The sequence below is a fragment of the Herpailurus yagouaroundi genome, unplaced genomic scaffold (assembly GCF_014898765.1).
Source record: "Herpailurus yagouaroundi ecotype Mexico unplaced genomic scaffold, PumYag 162, whole genome shotgun sequence".
NCBI lineage: Eukaryota > Metazoa > Chordata > Mammalia > Carnivora > Felidae > Herpailurus > Herpailurus yagouaroundi.
Window position 1 is genome coordinate 5,749,992 of NW_024412403.1, and position 26,804 is coordinate 5,776,795.

The 26,804-nt window shown below is 44.0% G+C and overlaps 1 protein-coding gene across 1 annotated transcript in view; it reads left to right on the top strand.

Moving 5' to 3' along the window:
• Nucleotides 1–26,804, top strand: part of DSCAM (DS cell adhesion molecule) — a 665,388-nt gene that overhangs the window by 574,995 nt on the left and 63,589 nt on the right. The window contains exon 20 of the mRNA XM_040484971.1: nt 10,057–10,190. Within this exon, the coding sequence (XP_040340905.1) occupies nt 10,057–10,190 (134 nt within the window). The remainder of the gene's footprint in view (nt 1–10,056; nt 10,191–26,804) is intronic.

Consider the following 26,804-nt stretch of genomic DNA (forward strand, 5'->3'; position numbering starts at 1 on the left):
ACTTCTTAGAAGAACTGATAATGATTTAGTAAAATTTTAAATCATGGCTCACTTCAGTTCAGACCATTAATTCTTGCTGTTCCACACCATCTGGACTTGGTTGTGTGACTCTTTCCCCAACCTACCAAAACTCTTTGGCAAGTGGTTTTTTCCTAAGTTTTTAAAAGTTTATTTATTTATTTTGAGAGAGAGAGAGCGCGTGTGGGAGGGTCAGAGAGAGAGGGAGATAGAATCCCAAGCGGGGTCCGCACTGCCAGCGTAGAGCCCGAGGCAGGGGCTCGAACTTGGCAAACCATGAGATCATGACCTGAGCCAAGATCAAAAAGCCAGAAGCTTAACCGATTGAGCCACCCAGGCGCCCCTTTGTATTATTTTAAGGGAAACCCGAGGGGCCATATCTGAGCCTGTCTGAAGAACAGCTCTGAGCCTGTCTGAAGTTGGGATAAATGTTACAGCAACAGTAAGAAAAGCAAGTCTCCACCTGGAGTAAGAAAAGAGCAAAATGGATGTCCAATGATACCCATGTGGGACTCTCCAGATGAGAGCGAAGAATTGTACCAGAGGTAGGGGCAGGACCAGGCACCGGTGCACCTACATTCCGTGCAGGTTTGGGCTCGCCGAACTGTTTTGTCTTCTTGCCAGGACTCTGCTCCCAGGAAGCCGGGCAGGGTGCAGGGGGGAGGTGTTACCCACATAGAACATGCAACATCAAACACACTGCGGTTCCATCCACATCCGTCCTGTGGAAGCCCCAGGCTCAGAGGCCCGGATGGACTCTTCCTTCAGCCTTTTCTGTCCCCTAACAAAGCTTCTCTGACACCCGCAGCATAGTACCTCTCACCTTACTCTCTGCCCTCCCCTCCGCAAACCCAGCCCTTCTTCCCCCCAACTGGTCCCATCCATCTATGCTCACACATTATTTTCACTGTCTCTGTCGCCCTTCTTGCTTTATTGGGGGCACACACAAATTCATCCTCATTAGCTGTAGCTTTTCTAGAATACACAGGCAGTTCTTTCCAGGAATGTGCAGGTGTCAGCCAATTCTGCCCAAGGAAATGGATTATTTAGGGCAATCTGAGGTCAGAATGAAATGCCATTAGAAAGTCACACATTAATGGAGAGATCTACAAAGCTATGTCCTAAGTGAAGGGGGTCATAATTTAATTTTTAGAAATGCGGTAGACAAAGAGCTGTGTCTAGAAGCTGGCTGTGTCACTTGCTGCCCAAGGGACTTCGGGCACCTTACCTCACCTTCTCTGAACTGATGTACAAAATTGACATCATAATCAGACTGCACAGAGTTAAGATATAAAAAGTCAAGTGATGTCTGCAAACACCCAGCCTGACACATAGTGGGATGGTTCTGACACTAGATGTTTGATTATTTGATCTTCACTCCTTCGGAGTGGGGGCAGAACACTCTTTTGCCCTGCTAAGCAATAGCACAAATGTCACTGGAATTATTATTTAAAGAGCAAATTGATCGGCAACACAAATTTTGACACCTGCATTTTTTAGACAAAGGTACAGAAATCCGTTAAGAAGGGAAGGCTCGCCACAGCTTTTTGACCGGTAATTTGGATCAATTTGTAATTAATTCTCCACTTTTAGAAATCATAGGGTTCTCTCTCAACACTTGACCCCGACGCATAAGGTCTAATTTGTCATTCAGCCATTCTGTGCTTTTGTACCCAATGCTGATGGTATATGGAGGTGCCATTGACTGTAGAGGGCCCTGCCCTCCCCCAGGAAGGAAGTGAAGGACCCACTGGTCCAGGTGTACCTCACAGACAGAGATGCAAGCCCCGAATGTCAGTATTTACTCGGGATGAATCGCCAGCATTTTCAAAACAAAGCCGAGCAGAGATTCGGTAGAAATCGAGAAAAACTGGTATAATAAGTTTATCTCCCGGATTCACATGAAACATTCACTAATTTAAAATGGTGAAGAACTGAGCTAGTCACCGTGGTTAACTCAAGACCCAACATAAATAGGCACTCAAGCAATTGATAGAACTGAATGCAAGTTGGTGTCCCATTGAAAGAAGCAACAAGGCTAATTACCATAGAAGGACTGCTTAATCAGATTGAGAATACACAACCTGTTTAAACTTGTGCTACAAAATCTTACAGTTTTGAAGTTTGGATTAACCTGCCAGGTTCAATTAAATTATGTAAGATTGTGGATAAGATTCCAGTAAAATAATAATTGCCAACATTCATTAAGTTCTTCCTCAGTAAGGCACTAATCTAGGCACAGAGTAAAGTTTCAGTGTTTGTTGATAGTCTCACAAGGAAAGAAATATTTACGCATTGAAAGCAAGCATTAAATTTGGTTCTCTCTGCCCAATTTCTTTCTTTTTTTTTAAGAGCTGTAGTATTTTTTGAGAGAGAGAGAGAGAAAGAGAGAGTGTGTGTGTGCGTGCACAAGCAGAGGAGGGACAGAGGAGGAAGGAGAGAGAATCCCAAGCAGATTCCACGCTTAGCACAGAGCCCTACACAGGGTTCAATCCCATGACCACAAGAGCATGACCTGCACCAAAGTCGAGTCAGACACTCAACCAACTGAGCTACCCAGGCACCCTGGCCCAATACATTTCTTTTTTTTCTTTTAAATTTTTTTTATTTATTATTTTTGAGAGAGAGAAAGCACGTGAGCAGGGAAGGGGCCGGGGGGGGGGGTGGTACAGAGGATCCGAAGTGGGCTCTGTGCTGATAGCAGAGAGCCCGATGCAGGGCTCAAACTCACAAACCGTGAGACCATGACCCGGCCAAAGCCAAATGCTTAACTGACTGAGCCACCCAGGTGCACCCCCCACCCATACATTTCTTAAATGAGGTCCCTAAACCCCCCGTGTCAGGAGGCCTAGAGTTTAAGTTGTGTCATTTGGTCACTGATCATTTTTTTTTTTTTGATGTTTATTTATTTTTGAGAGAGAGAGAGAGAGACACTGAGTGTGAACAGGGGAGGGGCAGAGAGAGAGGGAGACACAGAATCTGAAGCAGGCTCCAGGCTCTGAGCTGTCAGCACAGAGCCCAACGTGGGGCTCAAACTCACGAACTGCGAGATCATGACCTGAGCTAAAGTCGGATGCTTAACCGACTAAGCCACCCAGATGCCCCTTGGTCACTGATCATCTTAAGGAGGAAAAATGTATCACTTGCTAATAAAACATACATAAATAGGATAAAATAATAACTAAAAATAGATTAAATAAATAAATCAAATCAAAAATTAGAACATTTTTTATTTATTTATTTTTTTTAACATTTATTTACTATTGAGAGACAGAGAGAGACAGAGCATGAGCATGATGGGGGAGCAGGCAGAGAGAGGAGGAGACGCAGAATCCGAAACAGGCTCTGGGCTCTGAGCTGTTAGCACAGAGCCCAACACGGGGCTCAAACCCACAAACCGCGAGATCATGACCTGAGCTGAAGTTGGACGCCTAACCCACTGAGCCACCCAGGTGCCCCTAAAAAATTAGAACATTTTTTAAAAGTTTACTTCTGCCAGGGATAATTTGCAATTGAAATGTTTGCTCAGAGAACAAGTTTCCAGTTTCTTCAGTAGTTGCTCGGCCTGTATAAGGACTCTTGGGCCAGTAGACATATTCTTAAATCTGTGGACATATTCTTGGGTCCACAAACATTCTTGGGCCCACAGACACCACCTCCCGGGGTCCGTGAAAATTGCTCAGACTTCAGATTCTCTTTCTGGGACTGCTCAATCGATCAGAACTTGGACCTTCGTTATTCCGCAGGAACACAAAAGATGATTTGCTGATCTGGCTTTGTGTTTTTGAACACAGGACAACCAATTCTGAATTCTAAAGGGTTTGTGAAAGCCTAATGCCATTTTATTTGCTGAGACTATAATCTGAGCAAAGCCGTGGGGAAAGAGAACACAAACAAAACACAATCTATTAATTTTCCAATTGTTATTTTTATTCGGCAGGCATCAGGTAGTTTCCACCCTGATCCTTTTCTGCAAAAGTAAACACTGTGTGTGTTTAAGTTCAAATATTTACTGAGTACATTACTAATGCACATTACTCTGTAAATCATTTTCTATGCAAAGGAGGCCGGCGGGAGGTGCAATATGTGATCTTTGCTCTCCCGCCTCTTGACTAGCAATCTCTTTGAGGGGGGCCATCTGAAAACAGAGCCAAGAGTGAGTGAAGAAGAAACAGACATCAGGCTGTCTCTGAATCCTCAGGGCCCCCCCATCTTGAGCCCTACGTTCTCTTGGAGGCATAGATCATACATGCTCAGGTGATCATGTGACCACCCCTCAGCGCATCTTAAAAGCGATGGACTTTGAGGGCGTGTGTCTGGTCTGTTTGCTGAGGCACCAGAGGCGCCGGGCCCCAGTAGACAGGTATTGAGCGCACAGCAGTGCTGGGCTCTGTGCAGTAGCAAGGACAGCAACAGGACAACAGGCCAGGGCGTCCCAGAAGGCCTCCCACCGTGAGGATGTCAGAGCTCCCTCCAATGGCGTGCTTCTCATGCAGGTTCCTGTGACCTCCCTGGGCTCCTGGGTGGGCCCCTAAGATGCCCAGTGGGGGGCTCCACACTGCACGCTCTGCTTCAGGAAGAGCCACTCCTGTGCTGCGTATTGATTCCCCCACACGACGCCACCGTAGTTAAAAGATTTTGTCTACTTTGAAGAATGTTTAGGAAATATCGCTCTTGTAGGAGCAAAGGCCAGAGATATTGGCGTCTTGTGGAAATGGGAATGGAAGAGCGACGTGTGCCTCGCACACCCGTGATGACAGCCACAGTTGTGGGTGGTTCCATCCAGCATCAGGCCGTCTGCACATGGCTCAGGGGGGCCTCTGTGGGGTGTTGGGCTCAGGTGTGTCTGGCTACCGTGGTGGATCACATACGCAGCAGGCTATCTCACACACACACACACACACACACACACACACACACACCTGCCGAAACCTGATCAGCAAAACCAGAGAAGTGATCGTGACGTTAACTGAAGTATCTGTGTGTGTACCTATACTTCAAACCAAGGCAATCATCTTTCAAAGCACTGACTTTGAGGCTTTACATTAAGATACATCATTAAAAGGCCCTAACTGAGTGGATTCATTTTCTGTGGTGTATAATGCATCACCTGAAACCTAATACTTAAAATGGCACAAATTTGTTGTCTCACCATTTCCTTGGGTTAGGGGTCTAGGTACCGGTCAGCTGGGTCCCTGGCTCAGGGCCTCATAGGCTGAAATCGAGCTGTTGGCTGGGGCTGCGAACTCATCTGAGGTCAGGTCCCCACTGCCCAAACTCACTGGTTGTCAGCGTCTGGTTCCTTGTGGGCGTGGGCCTGGGACCATCTCCACAGCTCCCAGAGGCTACCTACTGTGCCCTGTCTTATGGCCCCTCCACAGCAAGACAGTTTGCTTCCTCAAGACCAATGAGAGAGCATCTCTATTGCTTTAAGTCTCTCTGACTTCTTCCATCTCTGACATCTAGACCCTCTTGTAAGGGGCTTCTCTGATTACGTCAGGCCCACCTGGAATGCTCTCCTCTTGGTTAACTTAAAGTCAGCTGGTTAGGATATTAATTATATATGCAAAATCCCTTCACCTTTGTTACGTGACATAACCTGGTCATGGGAGTAATCCAACCATCATAGCGACAGGTACTACCCACATTCAAGGGAAAGAAACTATACAGATATTTATATCAAAGGATAAAAATCTTGGACACCATCTTAGAATTCTTCCTACCACCCAATCGCTAGTGGAATCACTTTTCTATTCACTTAGAATATCTGCATTGAGGGTTAGTATGTTCCAGATACTGGCCCAGGCACTAGAGATACAGCAGAGAACAGGGTGGGCGTGGCAGGGCTTGCAGGCTGGTGGAAGAGACTTAAGTGGATTCTGACATGTTCAATGAAGGAGAAGGGTCTTAAGAGAAAACACGAGAGCCCTGGCTTTATCTAGGCTCGTGGTCAGAAAAGGTTTTCTCAAGGAAGTAATGTTTAGTAGAACCTGATAGAGGAGTAAGAGTTGCCAAGATAAAAAGAAAAGAGAGAGTGGGAAAAGATTTCAGACAGAAAGAACCCAAGATCCTAGATCATCATGTGTCAACGTCCTGGGATGGGCTAAGAATGCCACTTCCAGTGTTGCAGAACAACACTAAGCCAGAGGGACAGCTCAACTACTGACCACGTCCACATGGAGGTCTAAGAAGCTCTCCAACATTACACATCCTCTGGGAGGGATAAGAGAGAATTCTAGGTTCTGGCTTTTGCAACCAAGAAGATAGCTGTGCCATTTCTTGCAATGGGGTACAGGAGGAAGGGAGGTTTGGAAGGGAAGATGGTGATCCTGGTTTGGGACATGGTGTATCTAAGATACCTGTGAATCAGATTGGAGATGTCAGTGGCAAGTGGGTATGTGAGCTCTAAGAGCTTCCGCAATACAGAAAGGAGGTGTAGGCAGATTGGAATAATATAGAAGAAATGGTTCTCCGGACCTGTGTTCTTTACTTCAACCAATTAAATCTGAAGTCAGAAATTCACTCAACAGTGTCTAGGAATTCGTGAAAACTGCCTAAGCTTGCCTGTATTACACACACACACACACACACACACACACACACACAGAAAGCAGATTACCAAAATGTGTTCTGATGACTAAGAATGTTTTAGGAAAATATGTCCCAGACAGACCATCCTACACCATCTCTGTTTTCTGCAACTCTCAACATCTGGTGTTTATAGTTCAACACTGGGTCACAAAGTAAAACCCAGGATCCTTTAGTGATGCACAACATAAGGAAATGATGATTGCCATTACGAATGATAGCTAGAACTTATTTGGTGCCTGCTGAATGCAAAACTCCATCTAAATTCTTTAGATGAATTATCTTTTGTAATCCTAGCAATAAAACTGTAAATAGGTACAATTATTGGTCTAGCTTCATAGAGGAGGAGACTAAGGCTTGTTGGAGAAGTTAATTAATTTGCCCAGGACATGGACCTAAGTGCTGAAGCTGAACAAAAGCCCTTGGTGGGGCTACAGGGCTCACACCTTGAACCATTGTGGGATAATCCAAAACAGAACTACAATTTACATTCTAACTCTTAAGATAGTGGCTCAGCGATACAGAAAACTTTTCCAGAATGTCTTGTTCCTCAAAGTTTCTATGTAGCTATTCCTCTGTGGTATAAAATTCTAATAACCCTAGAAAAAAAGATTGCATGAGATAGATCATGCATCAAGTGTATGAGGAGTCAGATAGGGATTTACATGGTAAATGCCCTTTGATATAATCGAGACAAGTCAATGGAAATAATCAAATAGAGGAAGGAGTGTAAAGTGGCCAACAGACATACCTTAAACATTCTATTTTAACTCAAAGCAGACAATACAGATTGATTATCTAATCATTCTTTAATTAAATAATATGGTCTAATTTCTATTAAGTTTTGGATGAAGAGATTAGAAGTCTATGTCATTGTTTCCATAAACTGTTTTCATCATGGATCATCTGCCATTTCCAGTTTAGGTTCTCTGAGAGTAGAGTAAGGCATGATGCCATTTGCCAACAACTTATGCTTGATTTTTTTTAATCTGTTTGTCTTGATATTTGCTACGTGTGTCATCTTTCTCAAGGGTCTTGGCCCAAACCTAGCCGAACCTTCTTCTTTTAACTTACCTTTAAGAAAGTTTTTCCAAAGAAGTCCCATTAATTGTCATGGAAACAGCTTTATTTGGCACTCCTATTTCATTGGTTTGGATAATGAATTAAATTACATTACCATGACAGGTGTAATTGTCACAAACAAGGTAGAAACAAATATGACTGACTTCTGTCGAGCAGCCACTCAAGTGGTTGTTGCCCAAGCCCTTGGGCTTCTAGAAAGAAGCTGGCCAGAGGGAATGTTGGGTATGGTGAATGCCAGCCAGGTGGTTGCTTTAGAGAAGGAATGGAGTGTGTTGGAGAATCTGGGGCATCCATTAGGATGAAAATGTCAAACAAATGTCCACTCTACAGTTGGTGTTCAGGAGGAGCCCTTGTGGGTCTCAACCAGGTTGTGGATTTGGGGGTGTCTTGGCTGTTCCCCTCACCAATAGGAAACCTAAGCACAAGTGCCCTCCATACTCAGCACAACAGTGCCTTGTTCCCAAAGACTTAGTAATCCTAGTGTCATCACTTACTTGTGTCCTCTTTTCTAGACCCTCTGCCACCAACAGGATGTGTCAAAACCTGATCGCAAGATTTTATATTTTCAAGTGGTGGTGATGTCACACCCACATTAGCTCTCATGGTGATTGCTGGTTTTGTTCTTTTGACCTTGAAGAGTCAAGATGACAATCATGAGACACATAGTCAACTCCACAAATAGTTAGTGAGCAGTTATGTTGTTACTGGAGCAGGAAGAGACTCAAAGATTCCTCCAGGGGCTCACAAGGGATGTATATCGGTTGGAATTTCAAGACCTCCATCAAGGTGGGAACCACCCTCCAGGTGGACAGTTAGACCAACGAGGAACAAAGCAAGATCCTTAAGGCTTATCCCATAGCAATTTTAATGCTCTTTTCTCTTCTCCCCATGTCTTGTCCACCTCACTCCATCCTCCCTCTTCTACCTGGAAAACAGAAAGATGGGGGGAAGGAATACGTGCATTTGATCTCATTGACAAATTATGCTTAATATTGTTAGCACCATTTCCTTCTTTCTTAGATGGCTTACAGAGGGGTATTTCTTGTCTATACAAATGTGAATCTTTGACACAAAAATCCATCCTCGTACAAAAGTGTTTCTGTACCTCCCCTGAGCCAAAAGAGATGTCATTACAAAGTGTTTTAGGCAAGGAAGAGTGGTCCCTAAAGACCAAGATACTTTGCCCTCATTCGTCTCTAACTCAGGAGGCAAGATGTACGTCCCCAGCCTGTTCAAAGCCAAACACTATAGCAGCACAAGAAACTAAATTCTCCAGCTGTTCAGAGGCAGGAACTCACAAGGGACTGAAATGGGTAAAGAAGGCTCCCAGGAAGTCAGGGACTTGAACTGAATGTATTAGTTCTGTTGAAGCAACAATTATTCATGGCACTTGTTAAAGAGCAGCAGCAGGCACACTTCTCAGGGGGACTGCTGTGACGTGAATATGTGGGGTCGACCCCAGTGGGAGTTTGTGGCAGGGGAGAGAGGCCGGGCTCGACTTCACGTACAAGGGGGAATTTACAGCCAAGGAGTGGAGAGAAAGGATGGGGCTGTGGGTGGAGAATTACTGATAGGAGACCTTGGGGGTAAGGGTATTCTGACTAGTGTGATCAAACGGGACTCTGGTTGAAGGCACGCAAGGATGATCGGATAGTACCTGGGTGTGAAAGAGAATGAGGTCTTTGATCACGTATCAAGTGATCCGATATTGAGGGGATTCTGGCTGAACTGACCGAGCAGCGTTCTTGCTAAAACTAGGCCGTTAGAGGACATGCCCTTAGACAGGGTTCGTGTGGAGCACGGGTCACTCATCAAAGAGAGGCTCTGTCAGCTCCTAGGGCTGCTGGCGTAGGGCCCCGCAGAGGGAGGCCTTCAACGCCAGAAATGGGTTGTCCCATGTTTTTGGAGGCCAAGAAAGCCAAAATCAAGGTGTGGGACAGGTAGGCTCCCTCTGAGGGCTATGAGGGAGAGTCTGTTCCAGGCTTCTGCCCTTGGCTTTTAGGGGGCCATTCGCCCCTTGTGTCCTCACATGGTCTTCTCTCTGTATATGGCTTTGTGCCCACATTTCCCTTTTTTCATAAGGACACCAGTCACATGAGATTAGCGCCACCCTCGTGACCACCGTTTCGCTTGGTCATCCCTGTGGAGACCCCTTCCCCAAGTCAGGTCACATTCTGAGCTTCTGGGGGCTGGGGCTTCACCACGTGGATTCTGAGGGGACGCGGTTGAGCCCACAGCACTGACCCCTGAGGAGCTGGCCAGAGAGAGGGGCCAGGCCTAGCCGGAGCGGGGGTTGTGTTGGGCAGCGTGGGCCAGAGCACCTGGTCGGAAGCCCCATCGCTGTGACTAAATGCCCGGCTCTTCCAGTTCCAGGTCCTCCTGCGGGAGTGAAGGCAGCGGCGGCCTCAGCCTCCATGGTCTTTGTGTCCTGGCTTCCCCCTCTCAAGCTGAACGGCATCATCCGAAAGTACACTGTATTCTGCTCCCACCCCTATCCCACAGTAAGTTGGTAAATAACCAAGTGCCTTTCAAGCACCTTCCAGAAAACGAGCTGCGAGTGCTCCTTTGGGACACGTTCATTCCTTTGTTTCCCACCTACTTGGGTCTTTCCAGTGGTTTTATTCCCCGCCCCCCACCCCCCGCTGTTGTCTCTACCACAAAGCACAATCCTCATTTACACCTCACTTGAAAATACACATCTGAATCATTATAAGGGACACAGTCATCTAGAAGTATTGTTCAGTTGGTGACTTCCCACAACACCGCCAGCCGGCTTCTCAAAATCAAAACCCAGAGGTCTGAATTGTGCCTTAATTGGTAGTCAGTGGACAACGCTTATTGATTTTGCTCTTGGACGCGTCATTCTGTGCCTGCCAGGCCCTCCCTGCCTCCCCCCCCTTCCCTCTGACCGCCCTCCTGTGCCCCCAACTCCCACCCCATCTTCCTGCCAGGTCCCGTCCCCCACTAAGAGAAGCAGGCAAGCCACTGTCGGGCCAGAAACGAGGGCCTGTGCTGAGGATCTGTGACCCCGACGATCGCATAGCCCACCTCATTCACTGAGACAGAGTTAAAAGAGTTAGTGTAATTAATACTTCAACGTGCCATATTTATTATCATTAATATTATTACTACCGGGTCATAATTATAGAGCTAAACTGTTTCTTAGACCAGCTACAAAAGCATGTTGAAAAGGGAAATTTTAGAGGAAAGAAAGCCAGAGTAGGACCACAAAATTCATGCTATCTTCACAGGAATATTTACGGCATTTTCTGGGGTTGGCACCACGTGACCTGTCTTTCTGTCCTCCTGCTGGGGTATAGAAGGAGACCTGTATCGTCAGTCGGTGTTTGTGGAGTGAATACACAGATTAATTTTGGTTTTTATTGTGATAAAATACCGTAACGCAGAATTTGCCATCCGAATCACTTCCAAGTGTCCAGGTCAGTGGCATTAGGTATATTCACATGGTTGTGAAGCATCTCCATGATACGCCTCTAGAACGTCTCTGTCTCCCCAAACTGAAGCTCTGTCCCCTTGAAACACTGACTCCCCGTTCCCAACTCCTTCCGGCCCTGTCACCTGTCATTCCGCTTTCTGCCTCTGTGACTTTGGCTACTCTAGGGACCCCATGTAAGTGGAATCGTACAGTATTTGTCTTTTTGTGACTCGCGTGTTGCACCTGTATGATGCACTCAACGGTCATCTTGTAGCAGCTATCAGAATGACCTTCTTTTTATTTAATGTTTTATTTATATTTGAGAGAGAGACAGAGCGCTAGTGGGGAAGGGGCAGAGAGAGACAGAGACAAAATCTGAAGCAGGCTCCGGGCTCTGAGCTGGCCGCACAGAGCCCGAGGTGGGGCTCGAACTCACGAACCGTGAACTCATGACCTGAGCTGAAATCGGACACTTAACTGACTGAGCCACCCAGGCGCCCCAGAATGTCCTTTTTTAAGGCTGGATAATATCCTCGAGCTGATTTATTCATTAATTCTGTAATTCACGTGCTGCCTTTTCCTAAGTCTAGCATCTGCAGGGGGCTCCACACGCCCCAGACGGTGAGCATGGTTGACAGCAGAGAGACGGGGAGAGCGTGTGTTCAGCTCACATCAACAGCAGCACCTCCAGAGCTGGAGTAAAGATTTAAATGTAAATGGTCAGAGTTGCGCTCCAGAACGTTCTTGTGGGTTCCTTCTTTGGTTTCAAATATGCCGTTAATTCTCCCCTGCTGAATTCTGTCAGTCAAAGTGCAGAGGCGCAGAGCGGTGTGGTGCTGAGGCGAAACGCCAGGAAATCATGTTCTGGGACTCCTGAACTCAGGGCTCACGGAGGACCCCTGGGCAGGCCCTGACTCTGTCTTCAGCCCCAACATATAACCATGCGCCAAAGAGAGACAAAATCTTGCGAAAATAACGAATACCTATGTTCCACTGGAATTTGAAATGCTTCTTTATTTTTGTTCACTCATTCCTTCATCTGTTTGCTGTAGGACTCACATTTGCTGTTCTGATTCCACCAAGCTAGGAAAAGAGTTCAGGGTACCCAGAACACCCTCAATCTGCTCTTTATCTCTAAACTAAAACCCCAGCCTGGCTTACTTGACGTTAGTCCTGATGGACCGATGCTTGGATGAGATAGCCCCACAGGTGGCCGCTTTGGGCCATGTTAGTCTTTGTTCCCCCAGCCTGTGGATTTCACACAATAAAATAGGAAGAGTTACAAATCCTAAAAACATGAGCCAACTGTCTATAAGAAAGAGTAGAAAAGATTTGCCCAAGGATTCCCACCGTCTCTCATTGCACGCCACAATAGGATTCAACCACCCAGTACCTTCCCAACAAGACCCTTCCGAAAACAACAATCGTAAGATCGAACTAACCAGAAAAGATGGGAATTAACAGCCAAATTTCTCACCTCCTTCATGTCTGACTGCCACTCACCGGGTGTCTCTGTGCTGCCTTTGACTCTATTATAAAGCACTGTAGATCTAGAAATATGATCGTTACAGAGCACTGTGGTCTTCTGGGTAGCGTCATGTAAGTTTGGCAAAGAGGGTCCAGAATCCCAAGCTGTGTGCAGTAAAGTGGAGGGAACAGAATCAGGCTGAGTCCATCTCTAGAGACAAATGGCTGCTTATCCACGTCAAACATCATTTAAGACCCCAGGGCCTAGTTTTTTCTTTAACAGACTTTATTTTTAAAGCACTTTTAGGGTGACAGAAAAACCAAGTGGGAGGTACAGACATTTTCCCCTAAGAGACCTATTTTTAAAATAAAATAATACCATTATAAGTGAAGACCAGAGAGAACTAATACATTTCTCTGAGGAAGGAAACATTGGAAAATCTCACCCATTGCTTTGTGGAGCTTTCTTTCACATGGAATTAGTAAGAGAGTACAAATTGCTGGAAAGAAGGGTATTTGTTCCATCTTGGGTTTCTGGAACTTGACTCTAAGTTAGAAGAAGGGATAGGATGACGTTTTGTGAGGCTTTCACATTTCCGCCCATGTGTCAGAATGAACACCAGAGGGCAGTGCTAGCTGCGTGTGATATTCTTGCTCGGCTGAGTATTTCTTTTCTTTGAAATGATTTCACAGTGGAATGTAGAACATGGCAGGATAAATGAGGACACAGCACAGCCTGTAATTTAATCTTCTTTAGAGGAGTCCCTCGGCTGACTTGCTTGCTGATGTAAATTTCCTCTTAAGACCCCCAGTGAATGGACCTTGTTACAAGACCCACGCTCTTCTCTCTAATGGGTAAAGCCCATTGTCTAAGAATAGATGCTGGTTTCACTGCGTTCTCTTGGGTTAGCCTAGTAAAAGGTGTTGGGATTTAAAACTTTGTGTGGCCAGATAAGAAAGTGTAAATGCATCTAAAGTCTGGTGGCGCTAGGTAAACGCAGAGTCTCCCCGTGCCGGACCAGCAGATGCACGGAGACATTAACCGCCCCAGGCAGAGATTCGAGCAGCAAAAGTCTCAAAGTTCATTTGCTTCAAGGAACTCAGGCATATAATTTGGGGGGCGTCACTCTGAATTTTCATAGATGACAGTTTGAAGGATCAATTCACACACTACCTTGTAAGGTCCCAGGGAGAGAGTCACGAGGCTGGATCTCCCCTCTAGCCCTCCTCCCCTCATGAAAGCAGCCTGTGGGGAGTACCCTAGATTAACCAAGGACAAGGATAGAGAAAGTGTCTCTTCTACAGCGCTAAGCCGATTGAGATGGGACTTAGAAACGTGAAATCAGACAGCATGAACTTCTCAGCAATGAAGAACAAAATCAGAAGGCTTGAAACGATCATATCAGTGAGCTGTGACTCACCTCGATTATTCCAGTTTCAAACGATAAGGTGATCCAGCCCCTGCACAGGATAGGTGTTCCGTCGTTGTTGCCGAATGAGCAACTGAGAATGTTCCAGTACCCTTCTTCTCCAGAAGACAGCTTTCAGCAACAAAACTCCCCACAGTGTAGCCCACGACTTAGAAGAAAGCAAGTCTTCAGAGACACCAGGGAAGTAACCTTCGCCAGGTCCGGGCAGCTTCCAAACCAAAACAGCAGGTGTGGGTTTTCCTTGGACCCGCCCCCCAGGACTGCATTTAATAAATCATGGGGCTGAGGACAAGAGAGAGTGGCTATAGGAAGCCAGAATTGTTGAGGAATCTCAGGTCAAACCACGGTGCCGTGATGGAATTGTCAAGCGGGGTCAACTTGACCATCTGTATTATAATGCTGTCCATCTCACTGGCCACTGCTCCTGTCTCAGAAGTCACCGTGCACCCTCTGGGTGTACAAGGCTATTCCCTTTTGGGGAGGTGGCACTCTTCCCATTTCAGGCTGCCACGTAGCATGCCATTATTATACAGCTATCTGTGCTTAAATTCTGACTTAACTTCCCTTCTATTTTTAGACTTTCTCTTCTCTTAGGCTCCCTCTCCCTTGACAGCCACCCTTCAATGTAGGCATTTCTCAATACTCTTCCTTTATCCTCTTTTCCTATTCTTTATTGTCCCCATGAATCACTGAATCTTATATACTTTTTAAAGTATATTTATTTATTTTGATAAAGAGAGAGAGCACAGGGAAGGGGCAGAGAGAGAGGGAGAGAGAGAATCCCAAGCAGGCTCTGGGTTGTCAGTGCAGAGCACAATGTGGGGCTCAAACCTATGAGCCGTGAGATCATGACCTGAGCCAAAATCAAGAGTTGGATGCTTAACCGACTGATCCACCCAGGTGCCTTTGAATCTGTTTTTATAATTTAACTATCATCTGAAGTTACAGAGATCAAAAATGTTTCTCTCCAACCCCGACTGACCATCTTAGAGGACCAGGCAACCTCATATTTCCAAATTCCTTCCATCCGTGTCTTCACGGAGACCCCACCGCATCCAACGTGTTCTGAATCAAATTCATTCTTGTCCCCCTTCTCTTCCCGTTTCCCAGCTAAGCCACTGATCTAACAGTACCCTTTGTCCTCTGACCAGAGGCCTAAAACCTCAGGGATTTACACCAACAGTTTTATCTTTCTTCCACATTCACATCTGTTGTGAGTTGTAGTAGCTCTGGTCCATATTATCCGTACTCTGGGAAGCACCCATGCAGGTTTTATGGCAGAGGGGATACATCTCTGGAAGGTCTGACATAGGCATAACGTGGCCTCCCCCAACCACAAGGGGGCCAGGAAGCACAATCCTAACAAGTACCCAGAAGACAGGAAAACCAGGGCAGCTGAGAGAACAGCTCCAATGGCGACCATGGGACCGCGGTGATAAAGGATAGTGTCTGCCTTTCTTTGAGGAGTTCCTGGTTCTAGGGAAGTCAGAAAATGCCAGGGATTGTCACTGTCCTTGTGACCTGCAGAGCACAGGACACTGTGGCAGAAGCCACAGGCAAGGGGGTGTTTCTCAAGCAGTGGGGTCAGAGACAGCTTCTTGGGATGAACCTGTAGCCCTGGGTTGTAGGCAGGGAAGAGCTCTACCTTATGAAAAGGTATTATGACCAGAGGAAATAGCATCTGCGAGGTGACATTGTGTCATGAGAAGTCTCTCCCTGCAGTATCTTTTAATCTTCTCCCTTCTTTTCATGCCCACTTGGGGAACCAAACCCATCAGAAGTCCTTCCACTGCCAGGCTCAAGGGCCTATCCATTGTCCACATTGCTGCCATAATCATTCTTTCCCATTCTGTATCTGACCGTGTCACTCCCTTGGGCAAATTCTTGGATGACTTCTCCCTTTTTACCTAAAACAAAACTCAAAATCCTCAAGATGACCTGAACAGATTTCCACAATCCAGCTCTAACTCCTGTCCAGTGTCCTATCTCCTATTCCGTTAACCTATCCATCTATTCCTAAGCCGTTCCATCATGTGTGTGTGTGTGTGTGTGTGTGTGTGTGTGTGTGTCCTCCTCCCATTTAAAGTCTTTATTCTTAAGGCTCAACTTAAATGCTTTATTATTTATTCCACCATTTTTGAGCATTTTCTGTATTCTAGCCACTGTCTGCTAAACACGTTATGCCTATGGTTTCCAAGCTCGTTCTTTCATGACTCTCAATAGGAAATGCATCTTATAATCACGACCCAGTACACACACAACAAAAGCTTCACAAACAAAACTTACACTTGCCACACAGGATGCGCTATGATATTTTCCAAACCGTTGGATTTTTTTTTCTCTTCTGTTTTGCTCTGTAAATGATTGTCATAACTCACAAAATTGCTTCTATGACTCACATCTTAAAAAATCCTGGTTTTCATCAGTTAATTCCAATGGTTATCATATGCAGGTGGGGTTATGATTACCTCGTTGTAATGGTACTGAAATGGAGAATGTACTGTCTGCCAGGACCATACGGTTAGCAAGGTAAAGGTCTGCATCCCACAGGTGTCTGAGCTTAGAGTCCAGGCCCTTCACGGTGACAGCCTACGGCCTTCCCTGGGAAGCGGGTTCCGTCTCGCCTCGGAGGTCCCCAGCATTGATTTCCAACCTCACTGTGGTGTAACCACCACAATCCCTTGTGTTATCGTTAGGTGGGGACATCGTTGGGCCCCAGTTCAAGCGCACACCCCACCGTTAGTCACCCTTATTCCTTTAGAAAGCCTGGTATTATGCTGAAATAGCGGATGTTCATAAAATGTTGTGTTGAATTAAATTGTATGGATTACGGCAGTAAGTCATGCAATAGAAGTTAAACTGTATAATGAAGTTTCTGGTTCATAACGCAGGAAAGCATATCCTCTGCTTGGGGAGGCTTTTCAGTCTCAGCAGGAGTTATATACAGTGCCCATGCTTTTAAATCACTGACATGGAGATCATCCTTCCATAGTTCTGTCTAAAAGGCCTGATGGTGGATCTCTTTTCTGTGATGGCAAAGCCAGAAATTGTGGAGCAGCCAAAAGTTGACTAAGAGTGCATGGGTTTCTTCCATTTACACATGTGCGATGAATTACTTGTTCATTACTGAATAAGTGATAGTGATCAAGTCAGCTTAAGAAAGCACTTTTGCAGATAGATCATTGGTACAGCAGATGGGGTGATAGCAGAGAAGAGACGAGGCAAAATTGTAGTGAGTGGAGGTGACTTTGTTCAAAAGAGCCTGGGAACTATAAGGACCCTGTAATGCCAGTTTGGCTAACCGGACGAAGCCCCGATTCTACACAGGAACATGGAGACACCAGCTCCTTATAAGCATTTTCTGGGTGTCAACTTTAATGCACTGGCAAAATAATGATTTTTATATTTGTAAGGCCCAAAAGTAAAATATCTTCTGTTTGGAAGACTTTTTTAAAAAGTAGCCAACAGTGGAAGATATAACGGCGGTTACAGGCATCTCAGTCAAGTGCAGAAGAAACCACCAGAACTGACTTGCATAAAGCAAGTAGCATTAATATGTTGTTCCCACCATGCAGGCTCCCCACCCCGGTCTGTCCCTTTAGGATGGTCTTCATTGATCCATTATCTTCTGTTAGAGGTGAAAATACTGAAATAAAATGAAAATCAGGGCAAAATGTCTTATACGTAAGAACAAAGACAAACCTGAAGTCGATCCAGCCAACTACTGATTCTGAACGTAATCCAGATCATTTTCTCTGCCCCTAAACAGAAAGATTTGATGTGGCCTCGGAGTGTCCAATAATGCAAAGAGCTGCCTATTTTGTTTATCTTGCTTTGGGAGAGGTTTCTTTAAATCACTGCTGTGAACATACTATCTACAAAATCAGAACATTCGAGTCTTTTTTTTTTAATAGTTAGATATTAGGGCTTTTTAAAGCACCATACTTCTTTGATAGAATTAGTTTTTCATTAAAAAGTTAATTGAAATTTTTTAAGTGGAATTCTTTTTATATCCGTGAGACACGCTGAATAATTTGATCTGAGCGGCCTGTGAATCCATAGTCATTCTCTACACAGTTTTTCTTGATTGCATTCAAATCATTTCTAGGTCATTAGTCAACTTAATGCAACAGGCATTTCCTCAGCCCATTCCACTTTGTGTTCTGTGAGCCCTGATTTTGCAACACTGGGATCTAGGGTGTTCGGGGCATCCATAAAGGGAGGGCCACTGCAAGGCCACCCTCAAAGAACCTGAACTCCATCCAAGACCACAAGGTTTCACCCAGACTGTGCAAGACCACAATCCAAAGTGGGATAAAGATAAGGACCATGCATGACCTATAAACAAAGGGCAGATGTGCCTTGTTGAGGGGATGTGAGAAGGCTCACAAGACTTTGCAAGCCACCCATCGAGCTAAGTAGTGTGAGGGATTTGGAAATGAATCCAGCAATTACTGGTTAAGCATCCAGTTCGATAGAATTTGCTAAAGAGCGTTTGAAGTAATTCATTGTGGCTAATTTTATCTTATTTCGTGGTTAAAAAGTGTCTTAAATATGAGGAAAATTATTGCACCAAAACCACAAGGCAAAAAGAATTCTGCAGTGAAAGCAGCAGGCTCTTCATGGGTGACACTGGAGCACGGGGAGAAAACCGAGCTTCCAGCAACCTCTACATTCTTTGGAGGAGTATACTGTTGGGTCCCTCAGAAACCTACGACTCCATCCACCAGACCTGAAGCAATAATAAGAAAGGAATAACACATGAACGTGAGCTGCCTGGCTCGAGGATTGCGACGTTTATATCACGAGCTATGTTTTCCACTCTTGGTACAATTTTAGGGAAGCCAGCATGTCTGAGGCTTTATAAAAACAAACAAAGAAACAAAAAAAAAAAAAACTTTGCCATGAATATTTTTTTTAAATCAAACACATGCAGTTTTTTATTTATTTTCCTAGGTATTTTGCAAATATGAATCATGTCCTCCGCTGCAACTGGAGTAGTTTTGGCAAGGGAATTCAAATGATTTTTATTTCTAGATTTTAGCAAGAACTTACCAGAATTTTACTATGCCTCGTGTAATTAATCCTCCGTTTGCCAAGCCATGATCATCTCTTGTTCCCTTGGGGCAGGAACTTACCTCACAGTCTACCCACTGGACTTGAACTCAGTAAACGCCTGTGAATTCAAGCACAGCAACTATTTATGAGGTTTCCCCATTACAGGCATGGGGCTAAGAGCTCTTACGTACCTTTTCTTTGCAAGACCCAGAGGAGAGATCTGTAGTCCAGTGAGTTTACATGGCTGTCCCCAGGTGTCGTATTCCTCTGGCCATCCCTTATCAGCCCAGTTATAGTGATCCATTCAAGATTAATTTGCACCGTAGGCATAATCAAATCTTCTAGAGTGGCTAATATCTCTGTCTTAACTTTGAAGATGAGACAACAGAGTTATAGATCTGCCAGCAGGAAATTAAATATTTAGAGATTTAAATATTTAAATACTGAGAAAAGTGTCTCTCTTCCTCCTCCCCACCAGTTTCTCCTTCTGCCACTTTTGATTCATTAATCCTGAGAACTTACATTTGGGGGGGTGCTTTTCCTTGACTACAATTTTTCTGTCTCGCTGCCCTTCAGAGAGAAGCCTTTCTATTCCCTCCACACTCTCAATGCTTCAAAGTCTCTGATGCATCATTGCAGCTGGAGTGTTAGGAGAAATCTGGAAAGAAAATGGAACCCTTCTCACTGACCATTCCCAGAGAGTGGGAGGGAGTGACACATGATGGAATGCACATGGAAATTAGCAAGTCAGCTCAAACATGGTTAGATCGTTGTGTTGAGAAAGCTAGTGTCCAATAAAAAGACAGTTGATGGAAGGTAAACATAATCAGCTACTTTATCTCATATAGAATATTGAGGAAAATGTTTCATAAGGAAGCAATATTCATCCCCCCTCTTTCTCAGAACCTGTATTTTTAACTGAGCATCAAAGGGAAGGCTTTGAACAAACAGATTCACTTCACTACCCTGAGTGAACATCTGATTATCTTTTTTCCCAGTTGGCTCTTTTTCTCTTACCTGTTGCCACCTCTTGGACTTGTTAACGTTGGTTGAATTACGCACCATCTACGGATAAACGATTATGGAATTTGCAGTACACCCCTCTGTAGAAGGCATCTTACACTCCTGGAGGCAGCCAGTCTTGCTGTCTCCTTGCAGGGCCTACATGGAAGCATCCCTAACCCACCATGATGGAAGTGACAGCCAGCCCCAGGAACCTGCTCTCCTCCTGGGAGCAGGACTAGCCTTTGCCACCCTACATAGCCTTTGGCCTGATTGGTGATTCACCTATCTCTGTGTTCTTCCAAACTCCAAGTTCTCTGAGTGGTTTGCTTGGAGCTCCTAACCTCCTGGCACCGCTAGGTGGGCATGGACACGGACTTCTGTCAATGAGAAGGGCACCTGTTGGGATGAGCACCGGGTGTTGTATGGAAACCAGTTTGGCAATAAATTTCATATAAAAAAAAAGAATATCCTATTCTTGACTTAGCCTCTCATGGGGCCCAGAGATGGATGATGGACAGGTCATCAGAATCAGAAAGCCCTGCCTGATTGATCTCACGTCTCTTGTTAGGAAGGAAGGTACCAGCATCTTTGGGACGATTCTCACTTGTGAAGCTCATTGCTAAAACTTTAAGACAACAGGAAAAGTCGCATTTAATATCCAGTTACACATATTATGAAGAAAACAAATCAACTCTTCTATTGTTTAAATTGCTCATTTGGCAACCTTCTGTTTTGAGAGACAAAAAAATTGTGCCTAATTATGGCAGCCATAGGGAAAGAGGCTGGTATCAGAGGGAGATCACACCAGTGCAACTAAATTTCCCGAATAACCAATAGGAACCCCTGAACAGCCCAACTCTTATTTCTCACCCTCATCTATAGAGAAATTTCATTCCAGCGGGAAGAGTTTTCTATAAACAAACCTTTTTACTTTGGCTTTGGATGATCTATCATATAAAAAGTGAAACAAATATTATTGCATAAGAAATTGTATTTTTATCATTGATTTTATCCATGCCTTGTGTTGCAGATAAAAATTCAATAAAATGCCTAGTTTGGAGGTAGTCAAGAGCAAATTGTACCTTCTAGACAGGATGCTTATTGAGTTTTAACTAAAAGCTATGCGCCCTTCACAGAAAACCCTTATTTTGTAAATATATTTTAATGCTCTGTTGATGCTTAATGTTCAGTAGGAGCGATTGTTATAATTTGCACATCATTAAGCTTTGTAAAATTAATTTGGCAACAACATAGCCTTGGAACATTACAGAATACAAATACACACAGTCTTAGGATTGTCTCGTCGAATTGCTAGGAAACAAGCCAAATTCCCCCTGAAATTCTAGAAGGATTTGATTTCCCCGTGATCTTCTGAACACAAGACAGGACTGGTGTGTGTGAGAGGGGTGAGGTGGCAACGGGGGCAGGTAGGGTAACGATAGTGCATGCACATGAACGTATGGGCACACCTGAAGAACTTCTCCAAGAGCCCTATCGTCTCCCTTTAATCATCTGACACTGTGTATATACAGAAGTCAAATACTGGACAATGGGAAATTCTCTGACTTTATTTCTTATTGAGTGAGCATGAGATCTTTGACAATGAACAGGTATAGTTAACATTTGCACCCCTTGGTTAATTATAGAGCTGGGATTGCAGTTCACACAGCCTAATGACCTACAGCTTACAGGGATAAAAGTAAACCCTTCCCGTGTCTGGTTGCTTGTAAATGGCAGTCCTGGACTTGGGCCAGAGGCACTGAGCTTGAACCTCTGCCCACCGTTTCTGCCACTCTGACCTTAGTGAGGCACTTACTTTGTCTGTACCTTAGTTTCCTTGCCTAGGTCTCACTTTTGTATCAAAATACCACACTGGGTGGCTTCAATAAGAGATCTTTATTTCTCATAGTTCAGGAGGCTGGGAAGTCCCAAGATCGAGGCACCCTCAGATTCAGTGTCTGGTGCAGGACTTTTTCCTGAGTTTTCATTGTATTCTCACATGGCACACACACACACACACACACACACACACACACACACACGGAAGAGAGAGATAGAGAAAGAGATCTCTTGTGTCTTCATCCCCTTATGAGAGCACAAATCCCACCCATGAGGGTTCCACTCTCATGACCTAGTTACCTACCAATGGCCCCACCTCCTAATATCACACTGGGGTGTTAGGATTTCAACATAGGCATTGGAGGGGGCACAAACATTCAGTCAATTCTGCCCCTGGCCCCAAAAAGCCCGTGTCCATGTCAAGTGCAAAATGCATTCGTTCCATCCCAGTAGCTCCCCAAGTCTTAACTCATTGCAACATCTACTCTAAAGTCCAAAGTCTCATCTACATACTGGCTGAATCAAGTATGGGTAAGACTCCAGGTACATTCATCTGGAGACAGAATCCACTCCAGCTATGAACCTGTGAGACCAGGCAAGTTACGTGCTTCTAAAATACAATGGGACATGCATTGGGTAGACATTCCCGTTCCAAAAGAAAGAAATAGGAAAGAAGGAAGGACTGATGGCCCCCAAGTAAGTCTAAAACTTAGCAGATCCCGCTGGATCTTCAGAAACAAGAATAATCCTCTTTGGTTCAATGCTGTACCAGTGACACCTCTGGGATTGCAATCTCTCCCCGACTTCTCAGGAGGGTTCTGCCCATGCTGTGGCTCTATGCAGAGGCTCTGTCCATGTTGCAGTTCTGCAAGGCTCTGCCAGGCAAGGCTCTCCCCCACTCAGCTCTGGGAGGTCCAGTCCTCATGGCTTCAGGTGGAGGCTGTCTGGCCTGTTGAAACCAAGGCCGTGACCCTGATGATCTCTGAATATCCTTCAGAGCTATTCTTCCCTCTTCTTGAAGAACAGCATGAGTTGAGGGCCACGTAGCTCTATCATCCTGTCCTGTAGAATCTAGAACTCAGCTCTTTTTACTTCTATCCCATCTCAGTCTCCTTAGGCTCAACTGGCAGTGTTCCTGCTGGTGTGGCTGTTTTCAGTCCATAGTTCTCACCCACACCAATCTCCTCACCACAGGGCTGCTAGACCACACCCTTACTGTTCTCATCCAAACACACTTTCTCCTGTTTTTGCCATATGGATAGGCTGAGAATTTCCCAAATCTTCAAGTTCTGGTTCTTCTTGGCCTAACATTTCCTTCTTCAATTCATCTCTCTCTTTTTGCATTTTTCCATAAGCAGTCAGGAGGAGCCACACTTACAACAGCTAAGTGTCCAAAATCATCGCTTGCACGTTTGACCTTCCACAAAAACACTAGAACATGAACGTAATTCAGGCAAACTTTTTGTCGCCGTAGAGCACAGACCATCTTTTCCCATTATCCAATAACACTTTCCCAATTTCCATCTGAGGCTTCACTAAAATGGCTTTTACCACCCACATTTCTACCCACACCCAGTGTGCCATCATTTATGTGTTCTCTAAGAAGAGGCAAGAGTCTCTCTCCAGTTCTCCCCTTCTTTGTGAGCTCTCACCAGTGTCATCGTTAACAGTCCCTTCACAGGATCTTAGCTTTTTCTAGCATCAGCCTCAAGACTTTTCCCACCTCTGCCCAGTTCAAAGCCACGTCCATGTGTTTCTGTGCTTGCTACAGCAACACCCTACCTCTCAGTACTAATTTCTGTATTTGTCTGCTTGGGCTGCTGGAGCAAAATACCACGCTGGCTGGTTTAAACAACAGACACTTATTTCTCAGACTTCTGGAGACCAGCCTCCACATCCAAGATCCAAGATCGAGGTCCAGTAGATACAGCGTCCATTGTCTTCCTGGTTTAGAGATGGCTACCTTCTTGCTGTGTCCTCACATGGTAGAGAGAGAAAGCTCTTGGGTCTCTTCCTTTTTTATATTAGAAAGGGTATTAATTATATAATGAGAGCCCCACCCTCATGACCTAATCTGAAGCTGATTAGCCCCAAAGGCCCCACTTCTAAATCCCATTATTTTAGGGATTAGGATGTCGACATATGAATTGTAAGGGAACACACACATTCAGTCCACAGCATTCCTCATCTGTAAAATGGATCTGATATCAGCCTACCTGTCTTATATGGATTCTTTAAGGAAGAGGTGTGACCTGTCTGAGCCTATGCCTCCTTGACATTCCCTGGTTCTTGTTTCATGTATTTTGAAGCTTTGTCATTAAGCTCATAAATGTTTAGGATTGTTATGTCCTCTTGATGAATTGATCCCTTTATTATTATGAAATTACCTTCTTTATCACTGGTAAGATTCTTTACTCATAAATCTATTTTGTCTGATATGAATATAGCCACTCCAGCTTCCTTTTGATTAGTATTAGCACAGTATCGTCTTTCTGTCCTTTTATTTCTAACATACTTGTGTTTTTATATTTGAAAAAGATTTATTGTAGGCAGCATATAGTTGTGTATTGCTTTTATATCCATTCTTACAATCTCTGCATTAATTAGGATTTTAGATCATTTATGCTTAATAGATTATTGATCTATTGATACAGATTTAAATCTGTAATCTTACTACTTGGGTTTTTTTATTCTCATGTTTGTTTCTTTTCTGCTTTTTTGGGTTTTTTTTAATTAACTGAGAATTTTCTATCACTTCATTTTATTTATTTGGTTGGCTCGTTAGCATTATTTTACTATTTATTTTGTAATTTCAGTGATTTTTTTAGGATTAAAAGCATATATATTTAACTTATCACTTTATACTTTCAACTGATGTTATACACTGCACATAGAGTACAAGGACCTTATAATAGTATGCCTCCACTTTTTCTTGTTAATATTTGTGCAACTGTTGTCATACATTTTACTTTTACATGTGTTATAAACCAAACACTGTGTCATTATTACCTTTTGATTATCAATTATTTTTAGTGAGATTTAAAGAATAAGAAAAAATCATATATTTACCTTTGTAGTTACTGCTTCTGGTACTCTACATTCCTTTGTGTACATTTAATTTCTATCTGGTATCATTTTTCTTCCGACTGAAAGATTTTCTTTAACATTTCTTGCAGCGTGGATCTGCCGATGGTTAATTCTTTCAGCTTTTTACATTTTGAAAAGTCTTTATTTCTTTTTAGTTTTGAAATATATGTTTTTTTTGAGTATAGAGTTCTAGGTTGACTTTTTTTTCTTTTAGTACTTTAAAAATACTGTTCCATAGCCCACTAAAGCTTTGTTAAGTTTTGTACTCTGTTTTCTCTCCGTGTTTCATATATTAATATGTCTTCATGTTCATTGACCTTTTTTTCTCTCTGCAGATCTAATCTGCTATTAATCTAATCCAGTGTATTTTTCATTTCACATATTGTAATTGCATCTCAAGCTTTGACTTGGGTCTTTTTATATCATTCATGAATCTATTTAAATTCTTGAATATCTATGGTCATAACACAACTATAACTGTTACAATGCCTGTTTCTGCTAAATTTAACGTTTATTTATTTTTGCAACAGAGAGAGACAGAGCATGAACGGGGGAGGGGCAGAGAGAGAGGGAGACACAGAATCGGAAACAGGCTCCAGGCTCTGAGCCATCAGCCCAGAGCCTGACGCGGGGCTCGAACTCCCGGACCGCGAGATCGTGACCTGGCTGAAGTCAGACGCTTAACCGACTGCGCCACCCAGGCGCCCCATGCTAAATTTAGTATCTAGGTCAATTATGGGTCAATTAGGATTGATTGAATTACATTTTCTTTATGAAAGAAATGTTTCTCTGGTTTTTTCCATTCCTGAATTTTTTTTTCTAACAGCTTTTTTGAGATATAAGTCACATATAAAAAAAATTCATGCTTTTAAAGTGTTCAAATCAGTGGCTCTTTGCATATTCACAGAGTTACACAACCCCGACTATTATCTAATGTTAGAACATTTATCATCATCCCAGAAAGGAACCCTATATCCTACAGCAGTCATTCCCCATTCTGTCCCAACTCTACTCTGCCCCTGACAGCTGCTAGTGTACTTTCTGTCTCTCTGGATTTGACTATTCTGGAAATTTTGTAAAAAGGGAATCATAAGTATGTAATCTTTTGTGGTTGACTTTTCTCACTTTTTATAGTATTTTCAAGATTTATCCAAGTTAAACACGTATTCGTACTTCATTTCTTTCTATTGTTGAATAATACTTCGTTGTGTGGATACAACACATTTTGTTTATGCGTCCATTCACCAGTCGATGGATATTTGGGCTGTTCATATCTGGAAAAATTTTACGGGATGTCAAACATTACAAAATTCACCTTGTCTTGTACTGGATATTTTCACTGCTATAAATATTCTGACTTTCGTTCTGGGATGCAGTTAAGTTAGTTAGTGACAATATCATCTATATGAATTTTGCTTTTAATATTTGTTAGGCAATACCTAACTGTGGTGTTCAGTCTAGACCTAATTATTCCCCACCACCGAGGTAAGACCCTTATGCGTTGCATCCAATGCCCTGTGAATCTTGAGGGCTTCTAATCCGGCTGGTGGAACAGGCACTATTCCCAGCCCTGTGTGAATGCTGGGCACCTTGACCTCCAATCCATTCAGGTAGTTGTTTCCCTAGTTTCTGGTAGTTTACTCGAATACCTTCACAGATCTGCTTGGCGGCATACCCAGGTGGGACCGTCTTCAGAGTCCCAGAGTGCTCTCTCTGTGTAGCTCTATCCTGTGAACACCAGCCTCTTCTCAGTCTCTCAGGTGCGAATCCTTAACTCAGGGAAGCTGCTGGGC